The sequence below is a fragment of the Aspergillus costaricaensis genome, assembly GCF_003184835.1.
Source record: "Aspergillus costaricaensis CBS 115574 unplaced genomic scaffold BO79scaffold_4, whole genome shotgun sequence".
Classification (NCBI taxonomy): domain Eukaryota; kingdom Fungi; phylum Ascomycota; class Eurotiomycetes; order Eurotiales; family Aspergillaceae; genus Aspergillus; species Aspergillus costaricensis.
Window position 1 is genome coordinate 1,092,054 of NW_020291804.1, and position 24,012 is coordinate 1,116,065.

Genomic DNA, 24,012 nt, shown 5'->3' on the forward strand with positions numbered 1-24,012 from the left:
AAAGGATTCCAAAATCCGATCTCAAAGCCACATTCCTTCTTGCTGTTGAGTTTACCGCCACCGCCCGACAGGGGCGTTTGTAGAGAGTCAATCTCGCCAAGTTTCAAGCCTTCAGCCACCGGGAAGAGGAATTTTTCTTTTACTCAGACGGAGACGAGTATTCCGTATACTGGGCACTTTTACAGGATGATAGATACTCCGTAGTAGAAGGGCAGTTTTAACTACTAGGTAGCTACCTAGGCAAGGGCTATACATACCCCTCCTAAGCCAAAAAAGAAAGGAAAACACAAAGAAACGCATGCAGGGAAGGTACTCTCCTCACCAGGGAAAAAAATAATAATTAAATAAAATAAGATAATAGTTATAATAAGAAAAAAAAAATACACACGAAAAAGTCAAGAAACAATACTCCCTATCTAGAAAAGTAAATGCAAAGTAAACTTTCCACTGCACCGACTCCTCCTAAGATACTGTAAGTACCTCTGGATGAATTCCTGGAAACCGACTCTCACGCAACCTTTCAGTACCCACTCTTTTTCTCCTCCCCTCATCCTCCTCCCTCATCCTCTCCAAATCCAACCTGCAAGTTGTCTGCAAGAACCACCTGGCCAAACACTAAGTTGCCTTGCAACTTTCTCCTACCTTCTCTTTTTATTTTATTCGATTTATACTATATAAGGTATTTTCTTTTTCTTGCCTTCTTTTTTTTTTTTGTATACCCTCTCGGCCTATCTCCGAAGAAGAAAATAACAAGTAAAATAGAAAATAGAAAATAAAATAAAATAAAATAGAAAAGCGGTTTCTCATGTCTCATTGGAGGAATTAGTCTTGCTTGATTTGGTACTACTTCTACTATTACCACCTCACTATCTGTGTACAGTGTACACCTTCTGTACTTTACCCTCTTCTACCCTATCTAAGTATAGTATGGAGTAACTACCATCCAACCGCTTGCAATATCCCATTTCCAAAATGTACAGTAGTACTAACATAGTAAGTAGCATTTTGTAAGTGCATTTGCTTACGGCACACGGCAAGGTAGTAGGAATCTTATCCACCTACCTACCGAAAGCGGAACAGGCCCCCCATTCGGGCAACATCCTGCTGTTTCAGCCACATTCCGGGGCAAACACAGCGCAGCGCCCCCATAACTAACGTAATCCACAATCGCGCGGCCCATCTTGTAATGCCATACAAAAGTTATCTTTTATAATAATCATAATATCTCAATAACTACACTTTATATAAGTCTACAATGATAAATAGAGATTAATAATAATAAAATAAATATATTAGAAGTGTCCAAATATTTTTAAATAATTTATTTATATTTAATTTAGAGATATCTATAAATTATAAGTAAATTACAGGTATTTTATATTACCAGATGTTATATGTAGTTATTAAAATCCAAAAAAAATATTAAAAATAAATTTTTGATTATTGTAATCTCTCTTTTAAAGATAAAGTCATATAATTCCAGGATGGTTAAGATATTAGAGATTAAAAAAACAGCTTTTATATGGCATTAGTTGATGGGCCGCGCGATTGTACGGGCCGCGCGATTGTGGATTACGTTATTACTTACTACTTACTAATTCCGATGGCGGTGTGTGTGGCGCTGCAAGCAAGCAAGTAAGTAGTATCGTATCTATTTAGTAAGAATGTGGCTAATTCGTTAGAGATTGAGTTTTCTGAAGGAATCGGAGGGATCGGATCGGGATCTCGCATTCTTTTTCCAATTCTTGGGTAGGTTTTCTTTGCCTTGCTGGGTATGTACGTTAGGAGGGAAAGTATAGTCTTGGTTTGGTATGTTTTTGTTATTAGTATCTATAGGTTTGTGTGGTAGTCGTAGATTGGGTGTTTATGGTTTTGTCTAGGAATAGATGATTAAATGATGGTATGAAGTTCGGTTTTGGATGGATTTGTCACGTTTACTTAAGAACTTAGTGTTTTGAAATTGCAGGTAAATAGGTAGGTAGGTAGCGACAATCATGATTTGGTCTGAGATTGAATCTCATCCTCGGTGGGAGAAAAGCTACGTTACAAAAGTAGGGCTGAATGAGAAACGCACAAAATGAAGCAATAGGCAAGGACGTCCAAGTTTAATAAAACCAAACTCTCACATGAAATGGAGCAGTAGTGGGCGAATGGTAATGTAGAAAGGGGGAGAAATGGAAGGTCTCACAGGATCCGAAACAACAGCCCTGGAAACCGATGGTGTAGTAGGCAATGTACTGAAGTGTGCATCGAAGGAAGAGACGAACCCAAAAACTCCGGATGACCCCGTCACTCCTTGCTTAGTACAATGTGCAGAGAGAACAAATAGACGTGTAGAGGCAGAAAGAGACAAAGCCAAGTAGGTGAAGTCATGAAGTGTATCCCCGTAAGCAAAGTCAAAGCCAGACTTGAGAGTCAAGAAACAAAAACACCCCACGCCCAACAATAGTAACTCGCAAAGAACGCCCCGGGAAATGCCTCGTGTATAGTAAAATCTTTTGGAAATGCATTCGAAACCTCCAGACCCTAGACAATGTCGCAGGATCAGGTCTCCATCACAGCGTCTCCGTCCGCGTCGGTACCGTTGCGCTCGGCTTTGTCTGCAACGCCGTTCTCGTGCGCCGATAGAGCGGTGTCCTCGGCAGGCACCATAAGCTCAAGCTTCTCCACGTAGGACTTGCGGCTAACCGACTTGGTGAGCTTGGGCTTCCCCTCCACACCCTTGCCTTTGGAAGGGGTTACAGGCTCGACATTAGTCGTCTCGGCTGCTTCATTCTCCGGATCCGTAGTCCCATTGGACGTGGGCAGCTCGTCCTCACCGACAGCTGGGTTGATACTCAATTCGGGTTCGGAGGATACATGGGTCTGAGACGTCGTATCTGGCCCATCTGCCGGTGTATTCTCCATATCATCATACGGCTCGTTCTCAATGCCATCCGGCTCTGCGCTCGTAGAATCCACCGCAGGGGAGTCAATCAGTTTCGCGCTACGGCCGCGCCGGACACTAGCTGGATTTGCGGAAGGAGTCACGGACGTCAAAACGGATGCTCGTCTGGGAGTATTGCGGCCACTGGTCCGAACGGCAACTGGTGTCCCGCCCATCTTGGCGGATTTGCTGCCGAACGGTCGGCCAGGACGCTTCTTATGGGATGGTGCTTGCACTGGAGGATAGATCTCAAATCTCCAGGCAGGGACGTCTCCAGCAGGATTGGACTCGGCCGGTGTGCTCGAGGTCGCCGACGCCGTATTCGGATGACGGAAGCCGTTCACATTAGAGAGCATATCAGTAGAAGGAGGTCCAGCTGGCTCAGTCGGAAGCTGTTCGGAGTCGACGTCGCCAGTCCCATTCGTGGTCGGAGGACCAGAGCCATCCTCCTTAGACTCGCCAACATCTGTTGGAGACTGTCGCTCTTCTTCGTTTCCAGACTCCTTCACATCCTCGCTTTCTTCATCCTCCAGGCCTTCCCGGGGTGCCACGGCGTGTAACGGGGCGCGATCAAACTGGGATTGGTTGCTCCGACCCATGATGTAAGGTGTCCATACGAGCGCGTCGGGGTTAAGCTGGACATATCCTTTGCTTTCCCAGCTGGCGATGCACTCCTCGAAATATCGGTAATCAAGCCGCAAGGCGTAAGTCTTTGTCACCGGGTCTCTGACAAGCGCCCGCAAAGCTTCCAGACCGGACACGATGTCATCTGCGGTCATACCGGTCCGCTCAGATAGTTCGGTTATACTAAGCGGCGTCCTTTGACTCCGCAACTGGTAAGATAGAATGAGACGCCAGTAATTCCTATAAGAAACCAACCCCATATCAGATAAGGGCTTCTCCGGCGAGCCCGTCTTGCCTTCAATGCGCGTGAGCAAGTACGAGAAGTCGATGAGGAGGTTTCCATAACCTTTCCGTTGGTGAATAGGGAGTGTGAGAATGCAAGAGACATTATTAGCCGAGCTAGGCCGCTTCTCTTTGCTGAAGTAGCCAACAAAATGGCAGCCCAAGTCATCGAACTCCGTCATGACATAGAATAGAAACGGCTCAACATCATAATAGAGTGTCTTCGAACCCAGGAACAACTTGGCGAGCAGGCAGAGATTCTGACAGTAAACGGGGTTTTTTCGTCCGTCAACTTCGAAGATCGATATCGACCCTTCACGGTAAATCTCATCGCCCGGAGGGTGTTTCGCCGGGCATTTAAGCTTGTGGCGCCACGCGACGTAGTCTGAGTTCATGTATTTCAAGCAAAATTCGCAAATGTAGAGAATGCGATTGCGACTGTACTCCTCCGGGTATGGTGCCGCGTACCAAGTCTCAATCTCGTAGCCGCCAAAATTGATGTATTTGATTCTAGACGGGGGACCGGACACCTTCTGCGACGCATGCTGTACAGTCTCCCCTGTGCTCTCAGCTTCTAGAGCTCGTCGTTGCCACTCTTCCTCTGCTTTTTGGCGGGCCTTTTCGAACCTTTCGCGGTCGAGGTGAGTTGGCAGTGTCTTGGAGGTATCCGCATCCGTCTCGGTCAGGATGCCCCCGTACGGTTTGCCCTTTAACTCATCCGTCTCACGGTCGCTAAATGAATAGAATGGGGTGTAGTAAGAGGCGGGTGTGATCGGTGCAAAATGAGCCTGAGGCTCGTGAGCGACGGGTGGTGGCTTTGGGGTCCTTCTGCTTCTCATCTGTGACCTGCTGCGAGAATTGAGAATTTTTGACAGCTTGGACTCGTTGAGGCGAAACGCCATCACAAGACGCTCAAATTGTTTCAATACCACGCGACAGTGCTCTTGCTCGTTCCTACGCGTACGTCGCGAACGGGTCCGTACTGGGGACATGCCATCAGCTGTTTCAGCCATCTGTTCGCGAGAGTCCGCACGATCGTAGCGCAAGGGTGTCTGGCGTTGCCGTTTGCGAAGCACCGGCGCATGCTCCTCAATCTCAGCAGAGAGTGACATGGTCTTTCTCTTTCGCAGCGACCGAGAGCTATTCAATAGTTCTTCGTTGACAGTGACTGTGTTGAAAATTGAATGGAAATCGGAGCCGTCTTCACCCGTATGAGCCGGCAGGAGCTCCTTGCGCATGTTTTTCTGTCTATTTCTCCGTTGCGGCGCCGCGCCATCTTCCTCACTAGGCTTCAACTTCTCGCGCACGCACGTCGGGCACCTCCACGGGTTCGCATCTAGACGGGTCAGCACGAGGACACTCTCGGACACTCTAGAGGCAATTTATTTCCAAAAAGCAACGTACCTTCTGCATCCCCTAGTGCGTTTTGCTCGCGGGCACACTGCCGATGCGCTGCCGGGTTGCCGAGTCAGTAATGATCGCCCAATATCCGGGGAAATTATAGTTTGGATGGGGCCGCAACCCAACGTACAATGATCGCCGCAAACTGCGCATGTCAAATATTCCTCAAACTCCTCACTCGGATCATTATCTTCATCTTGCCCACAAAATCTGTCCAACCAGTTAGCCGAGTTTCCACGGGTATATTGTCGAACAAGGCATGGGCCAGGTCCCCACTCACATGCAGTTTCCGCGGACCGTGGTCTCCGCCTCCGCATCCTCATGGTCATTGCTTTCGCCCTCCCACTCTTCATCCGACTCCTGACTGCTCGATGAAGAACGGTGCGCCTCCTGTTCGCTGTCACTCTGGTTTTCGAATGCCGGATCTGCCTCCGCATCAGCGGCCTCCGACGCTGCATCCTCGTCGTCGGCAGACTGGCCGTTCTGAGGCACCTTGACTGCGCCAACCGGCTCGGTATCGTTCTGATCTCCGACCAGACTCATCTCGTTATCTGGCTCCCCTTCTGCGTCCTGATCCTCCCCAAGGTCTCCAGTCGCAGTATCGTCCGCAGCCTCCCCGGTGAAAGCGCGGTGCGCGGCGTCCTGAAGCTGCTGATCCATCTGATACAGGTCCGTTTCCTCCTCCCCTTCCGCATCCTGGTCACTGTCCACCATATCGGCCGGGGTCTTCGACCCGGGGTCGTCGTTGGCCAGCGGTACAATAGCCGGCATAGTGTATGTCACGGTGGTCGCCAGGGCTGTCACAATAGTCGCCAGATAATGATTCGGGGATTTGAGATACAAGGCAAGCCCAGGTGTTGAGGCTATTCAGGCTCCCCGCGAAAGTAGACGATCATCTGGTGCCGCGCGTGAAACGGGCATCGGGAAGCATAGAACGAATTGCCTGGGGCACCACAGCTCTGAAGACCACACACTGTAAACGGAGATCCGCACAAGATAGAAAGCTCGATTCCCTACAGCAAGCGCATGCTTTCCAAGCAAGGTCAGTGAGGAGTAGGTAGCAACAGCGGGAAGCGGACAATGGCAAGCAACACGTGTAGCGACAGGGCGAAAAACGTACCGTGCCCACAAACAGAGCAGACACTCCGGATCAAGCAGAAGTAGACGCGTGTAACAGCCAGGGAAACGCCGTCTCAAGTCCACTTGCGCAATCAACGCAATCGTCGGCGGCCTCTTTGCCCCTTCTCCTGCCCGTGAGGTTGACGGCCGTGCTGACTCAGCCGTCCCGCCTAAACCGCTTTGGGCCAACCTCCAGACCTCGTCGACGAACGGCGGATTCCCGCGGCCACACCAGCTTCACCTTTCCCCTCGCTGCTACTCCAATTGAGCCTTGTGCATTGCTCTTTTCCGGTCTTCTCGACTTCTATCGTCATCATGGGTGTTCCCTTTGAGGCTCTTCTTCCCTTTGGTATCATCATCGGAGTACGTCCAGCGACCGTTTCCTCCCCTCAATTGTTTTCAACTTGGCGGGTACTGATCAATGCGTGACACAGTCGTTCACTGTCGGCGGTGCCGGCTTGTGGGCGGTTCGGAAATGGGACAACGAGGGCAAGATGCCGCGGTGGAATAAGGACAAGTGGGATAGAGTAAGTGAACCTGCCAGTTACCCGATGCGACCGGGATCAGACGTACTAACTCTTTTACAGCAAAGTATGTGATAACCTCGATTTGACGTCGTGCAACATCCAATTTGCGATCCCCTATTTCCAATCTTGAAGCAGAAGCAGCGAACTAACCACCGACTCCCCCCGCCTACCAGTGATGGAGAGAGACCTGAGAATCACGGGCACGAAACGAGGCCAATCGAGCAACCACGAAGCTCCCAAGGGATTCGAGCTCAGCAACCCCTGGAAGGTACGAACCAGCACCATCAGCAGCAGTGAGCGAAGCAAGATACTAAGCCGTGGCAGATCGAGAAACGGATCTTCTAGACAGCATGGGTTGTCACACGTCATGTCATTATTCCCGCCTGTTCCTTATTTATTCGGCCGCATTACTTTCGAGAGAAATATCCACGCAATGAAAGATTGATTGTATCATATTATAAAAATATCTGGCCGGCTGGGTACACCGCCAGGTAGAATTCATTTAAGCCTTTATTTCCACATCTATATCTATTTGATCTCAGATACAAAACCGCGGATAGCCTCGACTTCATAGTCGCGGAGGTGCATATCAAACCACTTTTTCAGGGCTTTGACGCGATCTGCGTCCCTTTCCAGCGTCTCTACAACCTCCGTCTTTCCAAACTGTCTCTTCTTCACCTCCCGCCCAACGAGAAAATACATCCCCTGCACTTCACTCTCCGCCTCATCCATGATGAACCTCGTACAAACCAGCGACTGCGTGAACCAGCTGGTGGGCCGCTGACTCGTCGCATAATTCATGATCTCGAAATCCTGCGGCAGAAACTCCGTCCCCAGGAACGAGTACATGGGAATCCACCTGCTATCAGGCGTATACCTGATCTGGTAGATCCAGACTTTTTGCGTCTGGTCCGCATACTCAGGCAGGGGCTCATGAACGAGACGCATCTCCGTCGGAGCCATGCACACCGAAACGACATCCTCTTTCAGTGGCAGGGGGCGGGTAGGCCCATTACCCCCGAAACCGACGTCAACCTGCACAACCATTAGCTTGTAGTCACCAAGATACTTAGATACTAGGATAAGCATACCGCGTACTTTTCCCCTTCAATTAGCACAATCAGCACCATATGCGACCTATACCATCATTAGTATATCTATACCACTTTCCCATAGAAAAGCTCCTAGTATAGATAAGAAATAGGGGGGGAAAAACATACATTCCCGAATACAACTTGTCCAACCCCTCCTTCGCCTGCCCCGTCGCAGCCAAACACACTCTCCCACCCGTCGCATAAACCGCATACCCTAAAGACTTCAACACCCCATACAGCAGGGTATTGTTCTCCATGCAGTAGCCATCCAGCCTGCGCGTGACTAGCTTTTCGAACACGCATGCGGGGCGGATATCAATGGTCCGGTGGTTAGAGTAATGCAGGGCTGAATTTCCCCAGGGAATGGATGCTAAATGCCGCCGTTGGATCTCGTATAGGGTACCCAGGGGATCAGTTTTCACGGCTTGTTGTGCTTGGTCTAGTCTGCTGCTGCTGGTGGTGGCGGATTCATTGGAGCCGTAGTGGATTCGCTCGAGGTAGAGGGTGAGTTGGTCGGGGGTGTAGGAGTAGGTATTTGATGCCATTTTGGATGTTTGTATAGTAGGATGCGAATGATGATATTTTTAGGAAGTGGGATAGTAAATATGAACGTGGCCACGTTAGATTAGCAGTCATGAAATTCTACGGAGATCCGCCGGCGTTTTGCGGAATGAAGAGGGGGGGGAGTTTTCAGTAGGTACCCCAGGAACTACTAAAACTACTAAGCAAGTTACTTATTGATAACTATCTCATTGGATGGGAACTGACTCGATTGGGTCCGAGGGTTCAATCAATCGGCCCCCCCCCCCACATTTACTATCCCATGTTCGGGAGTGGCGGTGACATTTGTCAGGGACGATCCGGGAGGGAGATAGATGGATGGCACATTGTAGTATTTATACTGTTATGTCTATTAAGAAGTAGCTTGTTGTCGGATGAATGGGAAATAGTAGAAAATAGAGAAGCGGAGTTTGACAGACGGGATGCATGTAGATCCGATCGGTCGAATGGATAGAAAGTATTATTACTATCTATCTTGTGTGACTATTACACTACTTAAAATTGAAGCTTCTCACACATGATGTCAATGCAACTGATCCTCGGTTATGCAAGAAGGATTCTTTACAGCTTATCTGATCGGATACAACTAACTATTCTTATACCCCTCCATATATCAATCTACTACTACATACTCCGCATAAGTAACAACTCAATATCTATCTACACACTTCAATTCAATCCAATAATCATGTCAACCCTCGAAGAAAAGATCTCCCTCTTATACAACTACTCCGCCTGTGATGTACATCCATCCCTCCCATCCCCTCACCATCACCCACTTACCCATCAAAAACATCAATCCAACTAATAAATAATAATATCAGGTCTCCGACGCCCTCCTCAAACTCCAACCCGTCCCTCCCAACACCCCACCCCGAGCAGGCTACATCGCAGACCTAAGTAACCACCACCACCTCATCCTCCCTACCCATCACCTACCTACTAACATCAAACCAGCCCCCTACTACCCACCCACCCAAGATCCATCGTCCACCACACCCCCCAAACTAATCGCCCCAGCCAGCACCCTCCAATTCATCCCCAAATCCGCCCCCACCCCCACAACTTCGAGAGCAATCCCCCCCTCAACGCACTGGTCCGACCTGACCACGCCCTCCACCATCCTCGTAATCTCTCAACCGGGCGACCAGCACTGCGCCGTCGTCGGGGGCATCATGGCCCTGCGGATGAAAGTCCGGGGCGTGCTTGGCGTGGTAGTGGACGGGAGAGTGCGCGATCGCGCGGAGCTCAAGGCCTCCGGGCTGGGGATCTGGGCGAGAGGAGGATCGACGGTGGGGAGTGGGGCGGAGGCGAAGGCTGGGGAGATGGGTGGGGAGGTGTGTGTTTCGGGGGTTGTTGTTAAAGAGGTAAGTCAATGATCCCCTGTTGGGGTTAGGGTGTTTGGTTTGGCTAATGATGGATGGTGGATGTGCAGGGAGACATCATCTTCTGCGACTACGAGGAAGGAGGAGTGGTGGCTATACCTCGGGACTTGCTGGATCGGGTGCTCGAGGTGATGCCGAAGTTGGTGGGTATGGATGATAAGGTTAAGGAGGCGGTGGAGGGGGGGATGAGTGTTTTTGAGGCGTTTGGGAGGTTTAGGGGGAAGATTTAGGTCTACTCCTCTACTCTACTGTATAGTTAGTGGGGTGGGAGGGTTGGTAGGTTCAATTTGGATACAGTATGGTTGGTATAGTGGTGTGAAGACCAGACCAGCTTGAAGTATAACGAGAATTAGATACAAATCGCTAGGAGACACAACAAAATCATCAATCTAAGTAAGTTACACACAGCCTTTTTGATTTACTCCGCAACCCAAACGGCCGCCATACCCATACCTGTGCCCACGCACATGCTGCTGACACCGATCTTCTTGTTCGTCCGCTTCAGCTCCGTCAGCAGCGTGCTGATCTGGCGGGAACCCGTGCAGCCGAGAGGGTGTCCGAAGGCGATTGCACCACCCTTGGGGTTGATCTTCTCCTGCGGCAGACCCAGCTCGTTGATGCACCAGACGCACTGCGAGGCGAACGCCTCGTTGATCTCGTAGATGTCCACGTCGTCCTTGGTGATGCCGGCCTTCTCCAGGGCCACGGGGATGGCCTTCCACGGGCCGATACCCATGAGCAGGGGCTTGACACCCACGACGCTAGCAGCGACGTACTTGCCGATGATCTTCTGTCCCAGGCGCTCGGCCGTGGAGCGCTTCATCAGCAGCACGGCGGCAGCACCGTCGGAGATCTGGGAGGCGTTTCCGGCGTGGATGGATCCGTCCTTGGCGAATGCGGGTCGGATCTTGCCCAGCGACTCGGGGGTGATGCCGTCGCGGATGCCGTCGTCGGCCTTGACGGTGATGGTCTTCTCCTCGCCGGACTTGGGGTCCGTCCACTTGACTTCCAGAGGGATGATCTCCTCGTTGAAGAGACCGGCTTTCTGGGCCTTGACGGCCTTCTGGTATGAAGCGGCGGCGAAAGAGTCCTGGGCTGCACGGGTGACGTTGCGGTCCTTGGCCATCTGCTCGGACAGAACACCCATGGGAACCTTGCAGTTGGCCGACTCGGGATGGGCCTCGAGAAGCTCGGAGAACTCGGTCACGGCACCGGGGCTGATGCCGATCAGCTTACATATTCACAAAGAGGTGAGGGGGCCAGCACATACCCGTATTGAGACGACATGCTCTCGACACCAGCACCAATACCAACATCGATCATGCCCGATTTCACGGCATTGGCAATATCCACGATCGCCTGAAGACCGCTGGAGCACTGACGGTTCAGACTCTTGACGGCAGTAGATTCGGGGAAGCCCGCCACCAGGGCGGCAGCACGGAATTCCGTCGCACCACCACCAGGGGCAAGGACGGAGCCGACAGCGATGTCGTTGACCTGGCTGGGGTCGATGCCACTGCGGTCGATGACCCCCTTGAAGACACCGGCCAGCAAGTCAGCGGCAGCGGTGTCCTTGAAACCACCTTTTCCACCCTTTGTAAGAGCCGTACGCAGAGCGCAGGTCACGACGATATCATCGGGGTGCTTCTCCGTGATGGCGGAGACTCCCTTCTTGCCACCAGGGCCGAAGTGGGAAGCCACCTGAGACAGACGTTGTTGGGCTAGTAACGCATGGCCGTTAGTTTAGAACCCTTTTTGAGACTCATAAAGGCTACTGTAGACTTACCGGAAGACATGATGACGTCAACGGGAGACTCGAATATAAAGAAATGAGATGCGCTAGTGGTATCTCCAAGGGAAAAGAAGAAAAGTTTTGAGGAGACTGAAGATACGAAGAACTGAACCCCTGGTCTTATAAGAATCTGGGGCAACGTGGAGAAAGCCAGTCACTTGCAATCAAACCGGCTGGGCTGCTCAGCTCTGCTTCAATGAACCGAGGCTTATGCGCATTATTGTTGTTCCGCGGAGGCGGGTCACGGGATGTCGGTCCACGAGACAGCAGTTTCATGTGAAAAAGCAATGCACTAAGAATGGCTGCTGGGTAATGAGTTGCATGTGCTGCATTTTAGGGAGGTATGCGTAGTGGTACGTCATGCGATCAGCAGGACCAAAGATGAAGATAGATATTACCTATGGTCTGGTGGTGTCCTGCATTGATTAGTGATCTTGGTGCAGTTGTACTAGTGTCACATGCCTATACAATTGCTTTGTTTCAAAATATATATCAAGTTTTACCCTAGTATCCTTACATTCCCAACAATCACCTCTACCACAGTATATGCAATGTAACAAACCGAATAACAGATAATATCTAATCAATAACCAACCTAGAAAATCCCTATACTACTAAGTAATACCATCTACTACGTAGTAAATAGTATGAAAGTCCACCACACGAACCAATCACCACCGAGCGGAACCCAACCTACGCCATCAGGCTAGTCTCTCCGCGGGCGGAATCCCACCCGCCCGGCGACAACTTTTCCTCCGCAATTCAAGATCATCCTTGACCTTCTATATCATCATCAGCGTCAATCCACCCCAACAAACAGACCTGGCATCATACCAATGACCTCCTCCCTCCTCTTCCCGCGGCGCCTCGCCGCGCTCACACTATCAAAGCCCCTATTCCCAACACCACAAGCAGCAGCAGCAGCAGCAGCTACCCGCACCCTCCCATACCTTCACCACCCCCAAATACAACAGGTACGCCTCCAATCACTCAACAAACCACCCCTAACATAGCATAACACAAACTAACCAACAAACCAGACCCCCAAAATACAGACCCGCCCTCTATCCCAAACCACCCCGACCCTCTCCTCCCCCTTCCGCCTCAGCACCAACAACAACCCGAACACATACGACCCCGAAGAAGGCGAATACTACAGTCCCTACAAACCGAAACGGCAATGGCCACCGGACATGTCGAAGCTCTCCCCGAAGCACCAGTTCCGGCTAGAGCGGAAATATCGTCGTCGGGCGGCGCTGAAATACGCTCGGCCGAAGTGGGTTAAGGCGACGAAGATTACGCAGTGGGTGGTTATCGGGTGTATGTATTTCTCTTTTTTCTTTCATTTCCAGGCATCAGGCATAAGTTTATGTGGGAGGGAGTTGAGTTTGGTTAGATTTGGGCTAGGGTAGGCTGACGTTCATGATGGGTTCTAGTTGTTCTGGTGTATGCGTTGTTGTTTATGGAGTGGGATGAGCGTGGGAGTCCGTTTGATGAGGTGAGTAATCTATCTATCTGTGTGTTGAATATGGTTGAGCGGGTTGTTAACTGTGGCTAGATTCGACGCACGTTCTTTGCGGGTGTCAAGGGTGCTTTTTCGACGCCGCCGCCGCCTCGTCCTGTGAAGAGGTCGGAGGATGAGTCGGGTGCGCAATAATCAGGTCAAGCCAGGTGCTGGAGGTTTACAGCGGTATATCATTAGACTAGACCACTCACGTTCAATCTACACTGTATAGTATCCTATCCTGTACAACTATCATCTGATTGAAATATAATGACAGCGAAGCTTAAGCCGCTCATGTTGACAACAGTAGAACTAAGCATAATCCACATCGGTCATGTCGTGCCTGCTATAACGCATCTGTCCAAGAAAAAGAATGATCGGCCTGACATGCAATCAAAGAACGTCAATATCGTCAGGTCTGTGGCCCTATGCCGTCATGAGTCGTTTCGCCGTGGCCGTCAAGTGACGGTGAGATGCACCCAAAACACCGCAGAAATGCCAACGCCGTCCAATCCCGGTTCTCCAAAGTCACAATGATGAATAACAAACAGATCAGGTAACAACAACAAGTCAAAAACAGTAAAAGCCGTCATAATGCCGTGTCAACGTCGCCATCCAAGTAGAGACGTGACCGGTCTGCGCAGCCATAGACTCACGTCTAAAGCCAATTCCCAAGGCCACTGTTGCCTTGGGCCCCGCCACGGCTAGCAGGGACATCCAGCGCAAGTTCCAGCTTGGGAGGCTGTTCGTCCAAGACACCCTTTCTGGGGCTTCCAGCTGCTGCCTTGATAGGGGACTTGCTCGGCGATCCAGGCTCCGGCCGAGGAGGGCCCTCGCGGACAGAAGTGTATGGCCACCCGTCATCTACAGCTGCAGCAACCCATGTCTTCAGGCAATCGTGCACGGAGGAATAGAATTTCTCCTTGCATGTTCGCAAACTGCCGCCCATGACCTTCTCGAATCCCGAAGCTCGGAACTCATCTCGGAGCTGGTTACGTTCTTCACTCGTTGGCAACGACGCCACCAGGCCATTCATGAGGTCCAGATGCGCAGCCAGGTAGTTGGTCGCATCCCATTCCACGCCACCAACATACGGAGCGGCGGGAACTGGAGGCCTAGGGGCAGGGAAATGACGCTCCCGGTAGCTCATGCACGACTTGTCGTCTTTCAGGATCGGGATCACGTTGAGATGATGCAGGAAGATCCAGAAAACCTCCTTGGTCACATTGGTAACCTCCTTGCACCAGACTCGGTAGGGGCGTGACTGATATATGTTCGCGATAAAGCTCAGAGGCTGACTCTCCTCCGGGAGAGACGGGTCGCGCAAGTAGGATAAGATGCGTGAAGCCCGGCTGGCTGCCATCTCGTCGGACGATACAGCAGAGAGCTGAGTAAACAGGAGGTTGATGATAATCCCACGGGTGGTGTACTCGCTCGGGCCCTTCTTCTCTTCGTCAAATAGCATTCGCAGCAATGCGGGGAACAGCTCGCTCTCGATGTTGGTGAGATGTTGCAGAGCGATGGACGTCGTGCAAAGAGCTTTCAAGCATAACAAGGTTTCGTGGAGCAAGGTATCTTCATGCTCTTCCCTATTTAGATTATGAGCCCCCCAGTCTACCAATCAGCGAATACGTTAAACTCACCTCCATTCAACCTTCATGATCCTGTAGAGCAGTTGCACCACCTCATCCATCCCACCGTCCGCAATGAACGTGTCAACCCAGCTGACAGTTTCATTCCGGAGGAGGATGCGAAGCTTGTGCATCTTCCCAACCTCAACCATTTCTGGCTTCTGAATTTCTCTCAGATAATGCACAAAGTCCGACGGATCAGCTGCAGTATCACAAGCTGTGGCAGAAAGTGAGGTAGTGGAAGCTGACGGGGTACCGAGCCTGGAAAATCCTGTGGGCTGCGAATAGTCGGCCGACTTTGGACGTCTATAGAAACTTCCGCTATCGGGGCGCTTCTTGGGCGAAGAGCTGCCTTTGGAGAATGAGAAGCCGCGACTGCGGGATCGCGAGCGAGATCCTTTGCTGTCTTGGCCATGGCGGTCCTCCTTTGGCTCCTTCTTGCGCCCGCGACGACCGGTACTATCTGTACCACTAGCACCAGCGCTATGCGGCGTAGCATTTTCAGCTCGATCCTTCATGATGAAATCTGCCTTTATGTTGGTGTCCAAAGACCTCATCTTGTCTCGCATATTATGAGGTATATTTCTAGCATCCTGTCTCATTATTAGTCTAGGCTCTTGATGCCAAAAACAAGGCTAGTTCAGGATGTACTAACCAGTAGCTTTTCAAACTCGCTCTCAAGCTCCTTGCCGGTCAACCGTTTCTGCAGTTCAGCCTCCTGCTCTTTTGCATTGAATGCTGAGATTGCCGCTTGGACGCGAGAGAGTCGTTTCGGGCTTGCCTCGGGTCTGGGTTCTACTGGGGGATGGTATTCCGGGCGTGAGAGTGCTCTGGGCCTCCCGTGTTTCTTGGGCGAGGCGGGTTCTGGTTGGTTACCCGAAGCCAGCTGGTTCGCCGTCATGCCATCTATAGGATCCATTAATTCTTTCACCTTGCGATTGCCCGCGAGGTAGTCCGATTTTGGGCGTGGCTTGGGATCCCCGCGTGCTCTGAGAGAGGGTCCATCGTAGTCATAGAAGTTTCGCTGAAGAGTGGGACCATACTCCCTAGGGGTGTAGAGGGAAACCTCTTCCTGCAAAGTCCTACGCTTGTGCTGGGAACTGGAAACCTCAGGCTGGTTGTAGTACGGCGGCGTTGGGTAGTGCCCCCACATTGGAGAGGGCATGCTATCGACAGGGTCCGATGGGCTGCGGTTTTCTTTGTCCCGGGCGCTTTTCGAGTTTTCTCCTTTTCTTCCGCGTTGGGATCGTTTCAGGATAGCCGTGAGGCTGTTGGCCGACTTTGCTTTCTTCGGCTTCAAATTCGCTGCTTCGTCATCTGGCGTCTCATCCGACTTGTCCTTGCGTTCCATATAGCTCTTGAGAGATTTCAGTGAGACGGCGCTTTTTGTTTTTTTGTGTAGAGTGTGTTTCCCTTGCTTTCCAGGTGATCTCTGGGTTGAACTAACGTCTGCTGAATCCCGGTTCGGGGCTATTTCTGCCAGTGGCTGTTCCGCAGGGTGGTAAGGTCCATCGACTGGGGGCGCATATGGGCTGCCACTAGGCTGGCCTGTTTCAACGACCCTCGGGGCGAGGACATCATCTGCAGATGAAGTCCTTTTGTGGGCCTTGGATGACCAGATAGCTCGCAGGACGGATGGTTTGGTAGGTCCACGGGAGGAATCGTCAAAGATGCTCGGGGGTTGTATGCTGGGAGCCATGTCTTATCGCCTTTGGCCCGAAACTGATTAGGAAGTCACAGACCGTGTTAGCAGAGGAGGACAGCCATAAGGATGAGGTAGGCGCAGGCGACTCACGGTGAAAGGGTGCTCCCGCGTAAAGATAGATCGAACACCAGCGAAGGATACGAACGTAGCGGAAAATTCTATGCAAAGCAGGATAACAAGGACGTGCAAGAGTAAAATACCGACGACATTGATGAATGTCAATTAGGAGAAGGAAATGAGGTCAGGCAAAAAAAAAAGTGTAACAAGGTAACTAAGGAAGAGAAGAGAAGACACCGGTGCGAAGGAACAGGAGACACAGCAGCAACAGCAAACACCAGAGAGTCAACCTCAGGTGGGTAGACCGGGAATTTGAAGCCCTTCAAAGGTCTAAGACGGGCAGGAGCCGTAAGCATTCCCCCACTGCATAGCCTAGTCTGCCAACGCCGTTGCCAAACGGCTGGAGATGGGTGCACCGCAGTGAAGCGGAGGGTGTAAACACTGTGCGGGCAGGGAGGTTGCTGGGGGCAACCGCGCCTCCGGTCGCGCCGGACAGTGCATCACCCCGTCATGATCGTCTATCTATCAATCGGGCAGTTAATTGATCGGGCAATCATATCACTTCCATCATCCTCCGTGTCCAGCCCGTCCAGAAAGCATATTCGATCACCCGTCATAGTGAGCTGGGGCCCGTCGCGATGGAAATTGGGGTCGATGTCATAGTGGAGGAATAGCCGGCATGGAACCGGCTATTGAATGGACCATCACAATCTGCTTGGGTCGGAGTGGGTGAGAGGTCATATATAATGTCATTGGATAACCAGGAATATGGGCAGAGTTGTATATTTGTTCAAATATAATGCTGTCATCATTGTGCTCAGTAATAGTTGGTGTGGGTTTCTGTTCCTCTTCTTTTCCTCATAGTCGTATCCACTGTTGGATGTCAACACGATGGGCTCTTGATCTCCAGATCTGTTGGCATGCCAAATCGGGACTAGTCCGGCGCATGATGTAGTTACTTCCAGTCTAGACTACTACCACAATGACAATGCTCTCTCTTTATCAAATTACGCTCTGCTTCTCACCAGTATATACTTGACTAACAACTTGTTGCTCTCTTTGCTTTTGCATCCCCACGCTAATCATTATGGAAGCCTCTACTGCTCTGGCCGATAACAAAAGATGTGAACAACAGGTAAGGGGTGAACATTGCCCCTATATCTTACTCGATTTAGGAAATAGAAGACGATCTCCTCACTGCTCTAGGTAGCCATTTAGTGGTCTGTCACAGATTCTTGGGAGTTAAGACCGTTTCTCGAGTCTAAGAACAGCAACATGAGAAAAGGGGTATCGCTCGGAAGATCTGAAACAATTTGTGCGACTTGCGATAGCTAAAAAGCAACTTCTTGGTGTGAACAAACAATACCCAACTCACAATGAATCAGATTCGAATCAAGTGATTAGTCCCATACGGGAAAATGACCAGGATATCCAAGAAGACATCTGAAGTCTGTGAGACGTGTAGGACACACGTTGTTACTGACCATTTGCTTGATGCTACACAATGTCTACAGGACTCTCGATCCGAGTCGTCTGATAGCCGTTTAAACTTCCAAGCACTGACAGACGGTCTTGTGCTATTTTTAGAGATTACTTGCTCAGGTTAACCTACAGCAGGGATCAATATTTAGAGGCCCTTGAAGGATGCCCTAAGTATTGCTGGGAGACCTGGGTGGGCAGTCAACTTTGATATACCGATATCTAGAGGATCAAAGTTGAACGCAGATTGAATATTTGACTTCATTGGCCACAAGGGCTATATCAGTTGACTAGCACAATGAACACAAACATCCAGCATGAACTGTCTTCGCTTTAGACCTATCGATACAACAGCCAGTTGTAGAAGCAGATTCCACTCGATGTAGGTTGTGGATGCAGAACTTAGGTGGATTCCTCAATGCCAACTATGCTGTTGATCTGGGGAATAGCGTGCATCTTGCGTGGCTTTCAAGGTACCTGGTACACCGTCGAATCACCTCCAAAGCCATGACTGTCCCTCTAGCCATCGTGCATAGAGTTATGGTTGTCGTGCAATGGACATCAATTTGGGGAGCTCTAGCAATAAATAGCCTTTGAGAGGATCACCACTGGAGTTTTGTCTTGGAAAGTGCGTCTTTTTCTGATTGCCATTACGCGTTCTCTGACCCGCAATTGGTATACCAAGAAATTGTTCGGAGGCCAGTCAACATGCTGGCCGAGGTATCTTGTCGCCTATCTTGTGAATTCGGTAGCATAGCGCTGGGAAGAAACCCCTGAAGCCATCCTGGCATAGGATCTAGACACTTGGCTCAAGGGTTGGTGAACCCCTCAAAACTTGTTGCGCGATTTAAAGTGAATTGGAATGGCGCTTTCCACGATGTTACCCTGAAGCCACAACGGTCCGGATCCATTCGCAAAGGATGGTCCGATATCGAAACAAAGATCTTAGTCCCATTGATTGCCGACGCGGCAGCAGCCGCACGGAAGCACCAGAATCTCGCGGTCCCAGATTTCGGCCCTATGTGTAATTTCCACAGTACAACGTGCCCATTATCAAGGAAAACATGCCGTTGATGTACTACAAAGACGCCAATTTAGGCGCTTAGATCCCGTGGAAGTGGTCGAATCAGAGGGGAAGACAAGGCCAAGCAGATCGATCAGCTGCAGCAAGGAGAGGACAAGGCGCATCACGGGACTTCAGGAATCTATGACTTGGCTGCCAAACCACCTCTACCTTCGATTCAATGTGTCTATCTTCTAGACCCATTGAAACCTTTCTTTCCGGTACCCATGGGGTATCCATGCAGACTCCGGTTTTCGCTGAAATTCAATGTGTCACCGAATCCACGAGAAACACAATGTTGCCTAGAATTGATGTTTTTAGTCGGTCTGGGCGGCCCAGTTGGCCACACTTCACCGCGAACAGCCTCAGAACCGCATGCCGTCATGCTACCAAAATTCTGAATCTCCCCCTCCTCTTCCCTCTCCTGCTTCCGACTGGAGTGAATGTCACTGATTTCATCTTCTGGACCTATTTCCATCGTAACAACTGCATTTGAACACTTAGCAGTCGATCTATCTATTTCTTCCGACCCTCTTCCCTGTTCCGCAGTGGACGTGTCTACAGCGACTACCGCAATCGGGCAGTTTCGGGCTGGCTTCCCCGCAGGGTCCTTGAATCCTAGACTGACGTCCCGAACGTGGCGTTGCCTAAATACTCCGACCTCGTGGTTATCGGAATAGCTGCAATTGCTAATATCTCCAAATCGTGTCACTGAAGAGCTTCTCAGTCCGCCATGAATTGTCCTTCGCGCACCGATGACACCCTCGAGCACCCGGGATGGAACCAGAATCCGCCGGCGCTGAATGCCGACATTACCACTCGAAGCGATTTCAACGGCATTGCGAACTCGAAGGTGCATCGGAGACACGCAGGCGGTATGGGGGGAGCTGCAGGTGAAGGAATCGCAGCGATGGATCATAGACCAAATAGCCTAGATGGAAACGAGCCGGAGATGGAGAAGAAGACCCCCGGCGAAGTGATTGCTGCCGCTCCTGGGGACCAATCTCCCAGGACGAGCAGCGAATCACCTCGCCGTCCTTTCAATACATCAACTTTTTCTTTCTTTCTCCGTCTCGCTCAAAGTATCAAGAAGTTTGGTCGCTTCGTGGGTCCTGGATTCCTGATCGCGGTAGCTTACATTGATCCGGGAAATTACTCCACCGATGTCGCTGCAGGCGCGGAGTTTCGCTATGCTCTGCTCTTCATCGTCCTAGTGTCTAACCTTTTTGCTATCTTTCTACAGTCGCTGTGTATTAAGCTTGGCACTGTGACCGGGCTCAACCTGGCGGAAAACTGCAGGGAGCATCTGCCCAAGTGGTTGAACTACATCCTGTATGCTTTTGCGGAGGCCGCCATCGTGGCAACTGATATCGCAGAAGTAAGCAGCTAATTCCCCTCCCCTGCTTTCTGATGCTGGTGCTAACCTGGTTCCTTAGGTTGTCGGATCTGCCATCTCGCTCAACCTTCTCCTGAAAATCCCTCTGGTGGCGGGATGCGCAATCACACTAGCCGATGTTCTCTTCATCTTGATATTCTATAGACCGAATGGCGCCATGTGGGGACTGCGTCTCTTCGAGTTCTTTGTCATGCTGTTGGTCCTGGGAGTGGTGATTTGCTTTTGCATTCAACTCGCTCTCATTAAAGAACAGTCGGTCGGAGCTGTTTTCCGGGGCTACTTGCCTTCGTCTGCCATCGTGCAGTCCAATGGGTGAGTAGCCCGCTTCGTATATGACTGTGACATTGAACTTACTAACTTACTGTCTAACAGTCTGTATCAAAGCTGTGGTATCCTCGGTGCTACGGTGATGCCTCACTCCATGTTTCTTGGCAGTGGAGTTGTCCAATCGCGACTGAAGGAATTCGATGTTACCCAAGGCTACGTCGATCCCTCCGTCTGCCTTGGAAGCACCAACGGAGAAGTGGAATACAGGCCGTCCATCCAAGCCATTCGGGGATGTCTGAAGTACTCCGTCATTGAGCTTACGTTGTCCCTCTTTACATTTGCCCTGTTCGTCAACAGCGCCATTCTCATCGTTGCTGGTGCTTCCTTGTACGGCACATCGGGAGCTGATGAAGCAGACCTCTTTGGCATTTACGATCTTCTCTCCAGCTCCATTGCCCCGGCTGCAGGTCTGATCTTCGCATTGGCCCTGCTCCTCTCAGGTATCTCCGCCGGAATCGTCTGTACCATGGCTGGACAAATGGTCAGCGAGGGAATGCTGAACTGGAGTATCAGACCTTGGCTCCGGCGACTGGTCACGCGGTCTATCAGTATCATCCCTAGCATAATCATTGCAGCTGCTGTCGGCAAGGAGGGATTGAACAAGACTCTAAACGCCAGCCAAGTGGTTTTGAGTGTCATCCTGCCGTTTGTCACCGCTCCTCTGGTTTACTTTACGTGCCGCAACCGTTACATGACCGTCCCTACGGATAGAAACTTCTCCGGTGAGAATGCCTCGGCCGACGGAGTTAAGATGAGAAACAACTGGTTTGTTACTGCCATCGCTGTCATTGTTTGGGTGATCATTGCGGTCATGAACGTTGCCCTGCTCGTCCTGATTGGACTCGGCAAGGCCTAGAGCGTGAAACATCTGGAACGCTGAACTGGAGGGGACGGCATCTCTCCGAAAGGAAGTGTCGCTGGAATGTGCAAGCCGTGTAGGTCAGAAGGGTGGAGGTACGGTATGATACACCCGAAGATGCAGACACGCAGAGGGGAAGAAAGTGAGAAGCAGAACATACACAATAAAACTTCGTAGAATGAACACAGCTTAATCGATTAATTTGAGGGAAAGGAAAAGATAACAAGAAAAATCCCAACTCCGATGCCACCATGATCATAACTCCTAAACCGCTATTCTCATAGTAAACCACGTAGGTATGTAATCCTAACCCAACCCACTAGCAGGCTCCTTAACCTTCGTCTGCTCCGGCGGCTCATCAATAAACTGCGGCGGCGCCACCTCATCCTGCAAGAAACTCGGCATTGCACTATCAGCCATGGAGCTCTCCATCAACGTCTCCTCACCCAGCGCCTCCAACTCAGCATCCAGTTCCGCCTCATCCACATCCTCAGGAACATCATACGCCCTCGATATACTTTCCTGAATCTCATTCCCCACGTCCATCAAATCCGCCATCTCATCCTGCAACCGCTCAATCTTATCAATATCAATCTGCCCATACTGCTTCTTGAGCGTCTTGGTGGTCGTCTTCATCGCATCCACCGTCGTCATCACATTCTTCAAGTTATCCTGCATCATACCCGCTTGCTCCATATTCCACGACTGCTGCGATAGCTGATCCCGCTGCGCTTCGTACTGTTTCCGTCGCTGGAGTACCTTGAGTGCCTTCTGCCGTAACGCGGTTTTTCCTGGCCCGTCGCGCATCTTCGAGATCTTCGTTTGATAGGTTGATAGTTCTGAGTTGAGTGCCGCAAGCTTGACGTCAATGCTGGAGATGCGGGTTTCCACCTGTTACGATGGGGGGTTAATGGTTGATCATGCGGGGTTTCGGGCGGATAAAGGGGACGAGATGGATGGATTCGGAGAGTTGGGCAACAACAACAATGATGGATGGATGGATGACTGGTTGGTGATGGGAAGGGGAAAACGTACATTGGTTATAGCCCCATCTAGGGTTGGCTTGGGTGCCGTGTTCTTCGTACCGAATAGCCGGTTCATTTTGGCTGGTTGGGTGTGAGAGAGGATTGGAGATGAGCTTCTTGTGGCAAGCTTGAGGGTCTTGAACAGGCGCCCTGAATTGGGGGGGTAGATAGATGGATATGGTCTGGTCGGTCCTTAGCGGCCGCGGCCTCGCCTCGCCGCCTTGGAGATACCGGTCGGGGTATAGAGCTGTGTCAGGTGGTCCTGTGAGTTGGGGGGTTTGCGCGAGAAAAGGCTTGATGGATTTCAGTATATTTGAATAGTGAGCGCGAGATGAGTAGACCAGGTATTATAATACCATAGTATTAGGATAGAACAGCGGGGTGAATGTTATCAAGCTTAGGCTGCTACCTAGAATTGCCCCCACGTGATGGGGTATATTACAGTAAGATGTGGTATTATGCACAAGATACGGTTATGTGCTGTTCTGGATAATTTGTCAGTGTGATGTTGGCCAGTGAATTAGATGACAGATATGATATGATTGTTCTGCTGTAGACTAGTTATATTCCAGGCTATAACTGGAATTGTTCTGATGATCAGATCCAGACTTGACTCGTGATCCGAGGCAAATGAATCAGAGTGACGGAGTATGGGGTATTATCTTCAGTTAGTGACTGCAAGGCTGATCTGCTTACTGGCCCCCGAGTCTAGCCTAAGCACACGCTTGTTCACCCGAGGCCCCGGGTGAATATTTATGTGTCTGTTAACATGGTCTGGCTGAGATTAACCTCTTGGAGACCATGAATTCATAAAGGTGTATAGTATTTTATTGGTGATAAGAACAAGTTATAATGTAAGATGAGTGACGGTAAGATACCGCCCAGTTGCGCCTCCCCCCCAGTTCCGGTGAAACGAAACAGACAGAGTACCCGGTACTTGTATCTGTGCACAAGCGGATAAGGCCAGTGCGGTACCTGATACTTTGCCGGTCTTTGCACCAAACCTGCAAGGAGTAGGTAATAACGACTCGTGCGTCTTGAAGATTCCGGAGTGTTACGCGAACGTCTGGAGGACAGCCTCATCAACCACAAACAACCATTGGACTTCTAGAAGGAGGAATAACCGATTGGAAACTGTATAACTACAATACTTACTTACCGTTCTCGCCCCGGATTATTAAGCGTCTGAAATTAACTAACTAAGTAACCAACCATCCACTCGTGGTCCTTTCACAATCATCCATTATTGCCCCCC

General features: G+C 50.6%; 9 protein-coding genes across 9 annotated transcripts; 4 read left to right on the top strand and 5 right to left on the bottom strand.

Moving 5' to 3' along the window:
- Nucleotides 1-2,453: 2,453 nt before the first annotated feature.
- BO79DRAFT_56959 (putative histone acetyltransferase) lies at nt 2,454-6,140 on the bottom strand. The gene is made up of 4 exons (XM_025689435.1): nt 5,514-6,140; nt 5,364-5,443; nt 5,237-5,284; nt 2,454-5,168 (listed from the first exon to the last, which is right to left on the bottom strand). The coding sequence occupies exons 1-4, from the start codon at nt 6,002-6,004 to the stop codon at nt 2,545-2,547; spliced, it is 3,243 nt and encodes a 1,080-aa protein (XP_025543678.1). The 5' UTR covers nt 6,005-6,140; the 3' UTR covers nt 2,454-2,544.
- Nucleotides 6,141-6,615: 475 nt separating this feature from the next.
- BO79DRAFT_207239 (NADH dehydrogenase [ubiquinone] 1 alpha subcomplex subunit 1) lies at nt 6,616-7,387 on the top strand. Its single transcript, XM_025682137.1, has 4 exons — nt 6,616-6,715; nt 6,787-6,879; nt 7,061-7,147; nt 7,204-7,387. Exons 1-4 carry the CDS (start codon nt 6,668-6,670, stop codon nt 7,222-7,224), a joined length of 249 nt encoding a protein of 82 aa, XP_025543679.1. The 5' UTR covers nt 6,616-6,667; the 3' UTR covers nt 7,225-7,387.
- BO79DRAFT_243098 (arylamine N-acetyltransferase family protein) lies at nt 7,388-8,621 on the bottom strand. Its single transcript, XM_025685254.1, has 3 exons — nt 8,100-8,621; nt 7,971-8,016; nt 7,388-7,914 (listed from the first exon to the last, which is right to left on the bottom strand). The coding sequence occupies exons 1-3, from the start codon at nt 8,516-8,518 to the stop codon at nt 7,408-7,410; spliced, it is 972 nt and encodes a 323-aa protein (XP_025543680.1). The 5' UTR covers nt 8,519-8,621; the 3' UTR covers nt 7,388-7,407.
- Nucleotides 8,622-9,222: 601 nt separating this feature from the next.
- Nucleotides 9,223-10,149, top strand: BO79DRAFT_138095 (RraA family protein; the record flags this gene model as incomplete). The annotated part of the gene is made up of 4 exons (XM_025678146.1): nt 9,223-9,276; nt 9,359-9,434; nt 9,492-9,901; nt 9,970-10,149. The coding sequence occupies 4 exons, from the start codon at nt 9,223-9,225 to the stop codon at nt 10,147-10,149; spliced, it is 720 nt and encodes a 239-aa protein (XP_025543681.1).
- A 42-nt stretch (nt 10,150-10,191) lies between these two features.
- BO79DRAFT_166770 (3-ketoacyl-coA thiolase peroxisomal A precursor) lies at nt 10,192-11,925 on the bottom strand. Its single transcript, XM_025679336.1, has 3 exons — nt 11,706-11,925; nt 11,190-11,640; nt 10,192-11,136 (listed from the first exon to the last, which is right to left on the bottom strand). Exons 1-3 carry the CDS (start codon nt 11,713-11,715, stop codon nt 10,338-10,340), a joined length of 1,260 nt encoding a protein of 419 aa, XP_025543682.1. The 5' UTR covers nt 11,716-11,925; the 3' UTR covers nt 10,192-10,337.
- Nucleotides 11,926-12,547: 622 nt separating this feature from the next.
- On the top strand, nt 12,548-13,368 carry BO79DRAFT_138499 (uncharacterized protein; the record flags this gene model as incomplete). Its single annotated transcript, XM_025678161.1, has 4 exons — nt 12,548-12,685; nt 12,767-13,031; nt 13,148-13,209; nt 13,270-13,368. The coding sequence occupies 4 exons, from the start codon at nt 12,548-12,550 to the stop codon at nt 13,366-13,368; spliced, it is 564 nt and encodes a 187-aa protein (XP_025543683.1).
- A 90-nt stretch (nt 13,369-13,458) lies between these two features.
- Nucleotides 13,459-16,838, bottom strand: BO79DRAFT_188526 (uncharacterized protein). The gene is made up of 4 exons (XM_025680601.1): nt 16,642-16,838; nt 15,502-16,568; nt 14,859-15,439; nt 13,459-14,804 (listed from the first exon to the last, which is right to left on the bottom strand). The coding sequence occupies exons 2-4, from the start codon at nt 16,543-16,545 to the stop codon at nt 13,874-13,876; spliced, it is 2,556 nt and encodes an 851-aa protein (XP_025543684.1). The 5' UTR covers nt 16,546-16,568; nt 16,642-16,838; the 3' UTR covers nt 13,459-13,873.
- Nucleotides 16,839-19,765: 2,927 nt separating this feature from the next.
- On the top strand, nt 19,766-21,884 carry BO79DRAFT_56997 (NRAMP family metal ion transporter). Its single transcript, XM_025689436.1, has 3 exons — nt 19,766-20,528; nt 20,587-20,858; nt 20,919-21,884. The coding sequence occupies exons 1-3, from the start codon at nt 19,884-19,886 to the stop codon at nt 21,727-21,729; spliced, it is 1,728 nt and encodes a 575-aa protein (XP_025543685.1). The 5' UTR covers nt 19,766-19,883; the 3' UTR covers nt 21,730-21,884.
- Nucleotides 21,885-21,919: 35 nt separating this feature from the next.
- Nucleotides 21,920-23,094, bottom strand: BO79DRAFT_243102 (putative SNF7 family protein (Cta1)). The gene is made up of 2 exons (XM_025685255.1): nt 22,768-23,094; nt 21,920-22,623 (listed from the first exon to the last, which is right to left on the bottom strand). The coding sequence occupies exons 1-2, from the start codon at nt 22,831-22,833 to the stop codon at nt 22,039-22,041; spliced, it is 651 nt and encodes a 216-aa protein (XP_025543686.1). The 5' UTR covers nt 22,834-23,094; the 3' UTR covers nt 21,920-22,038.
- Between the last annotated feature and the right edge of the window lie 918 nt (nt 23,095-24,012).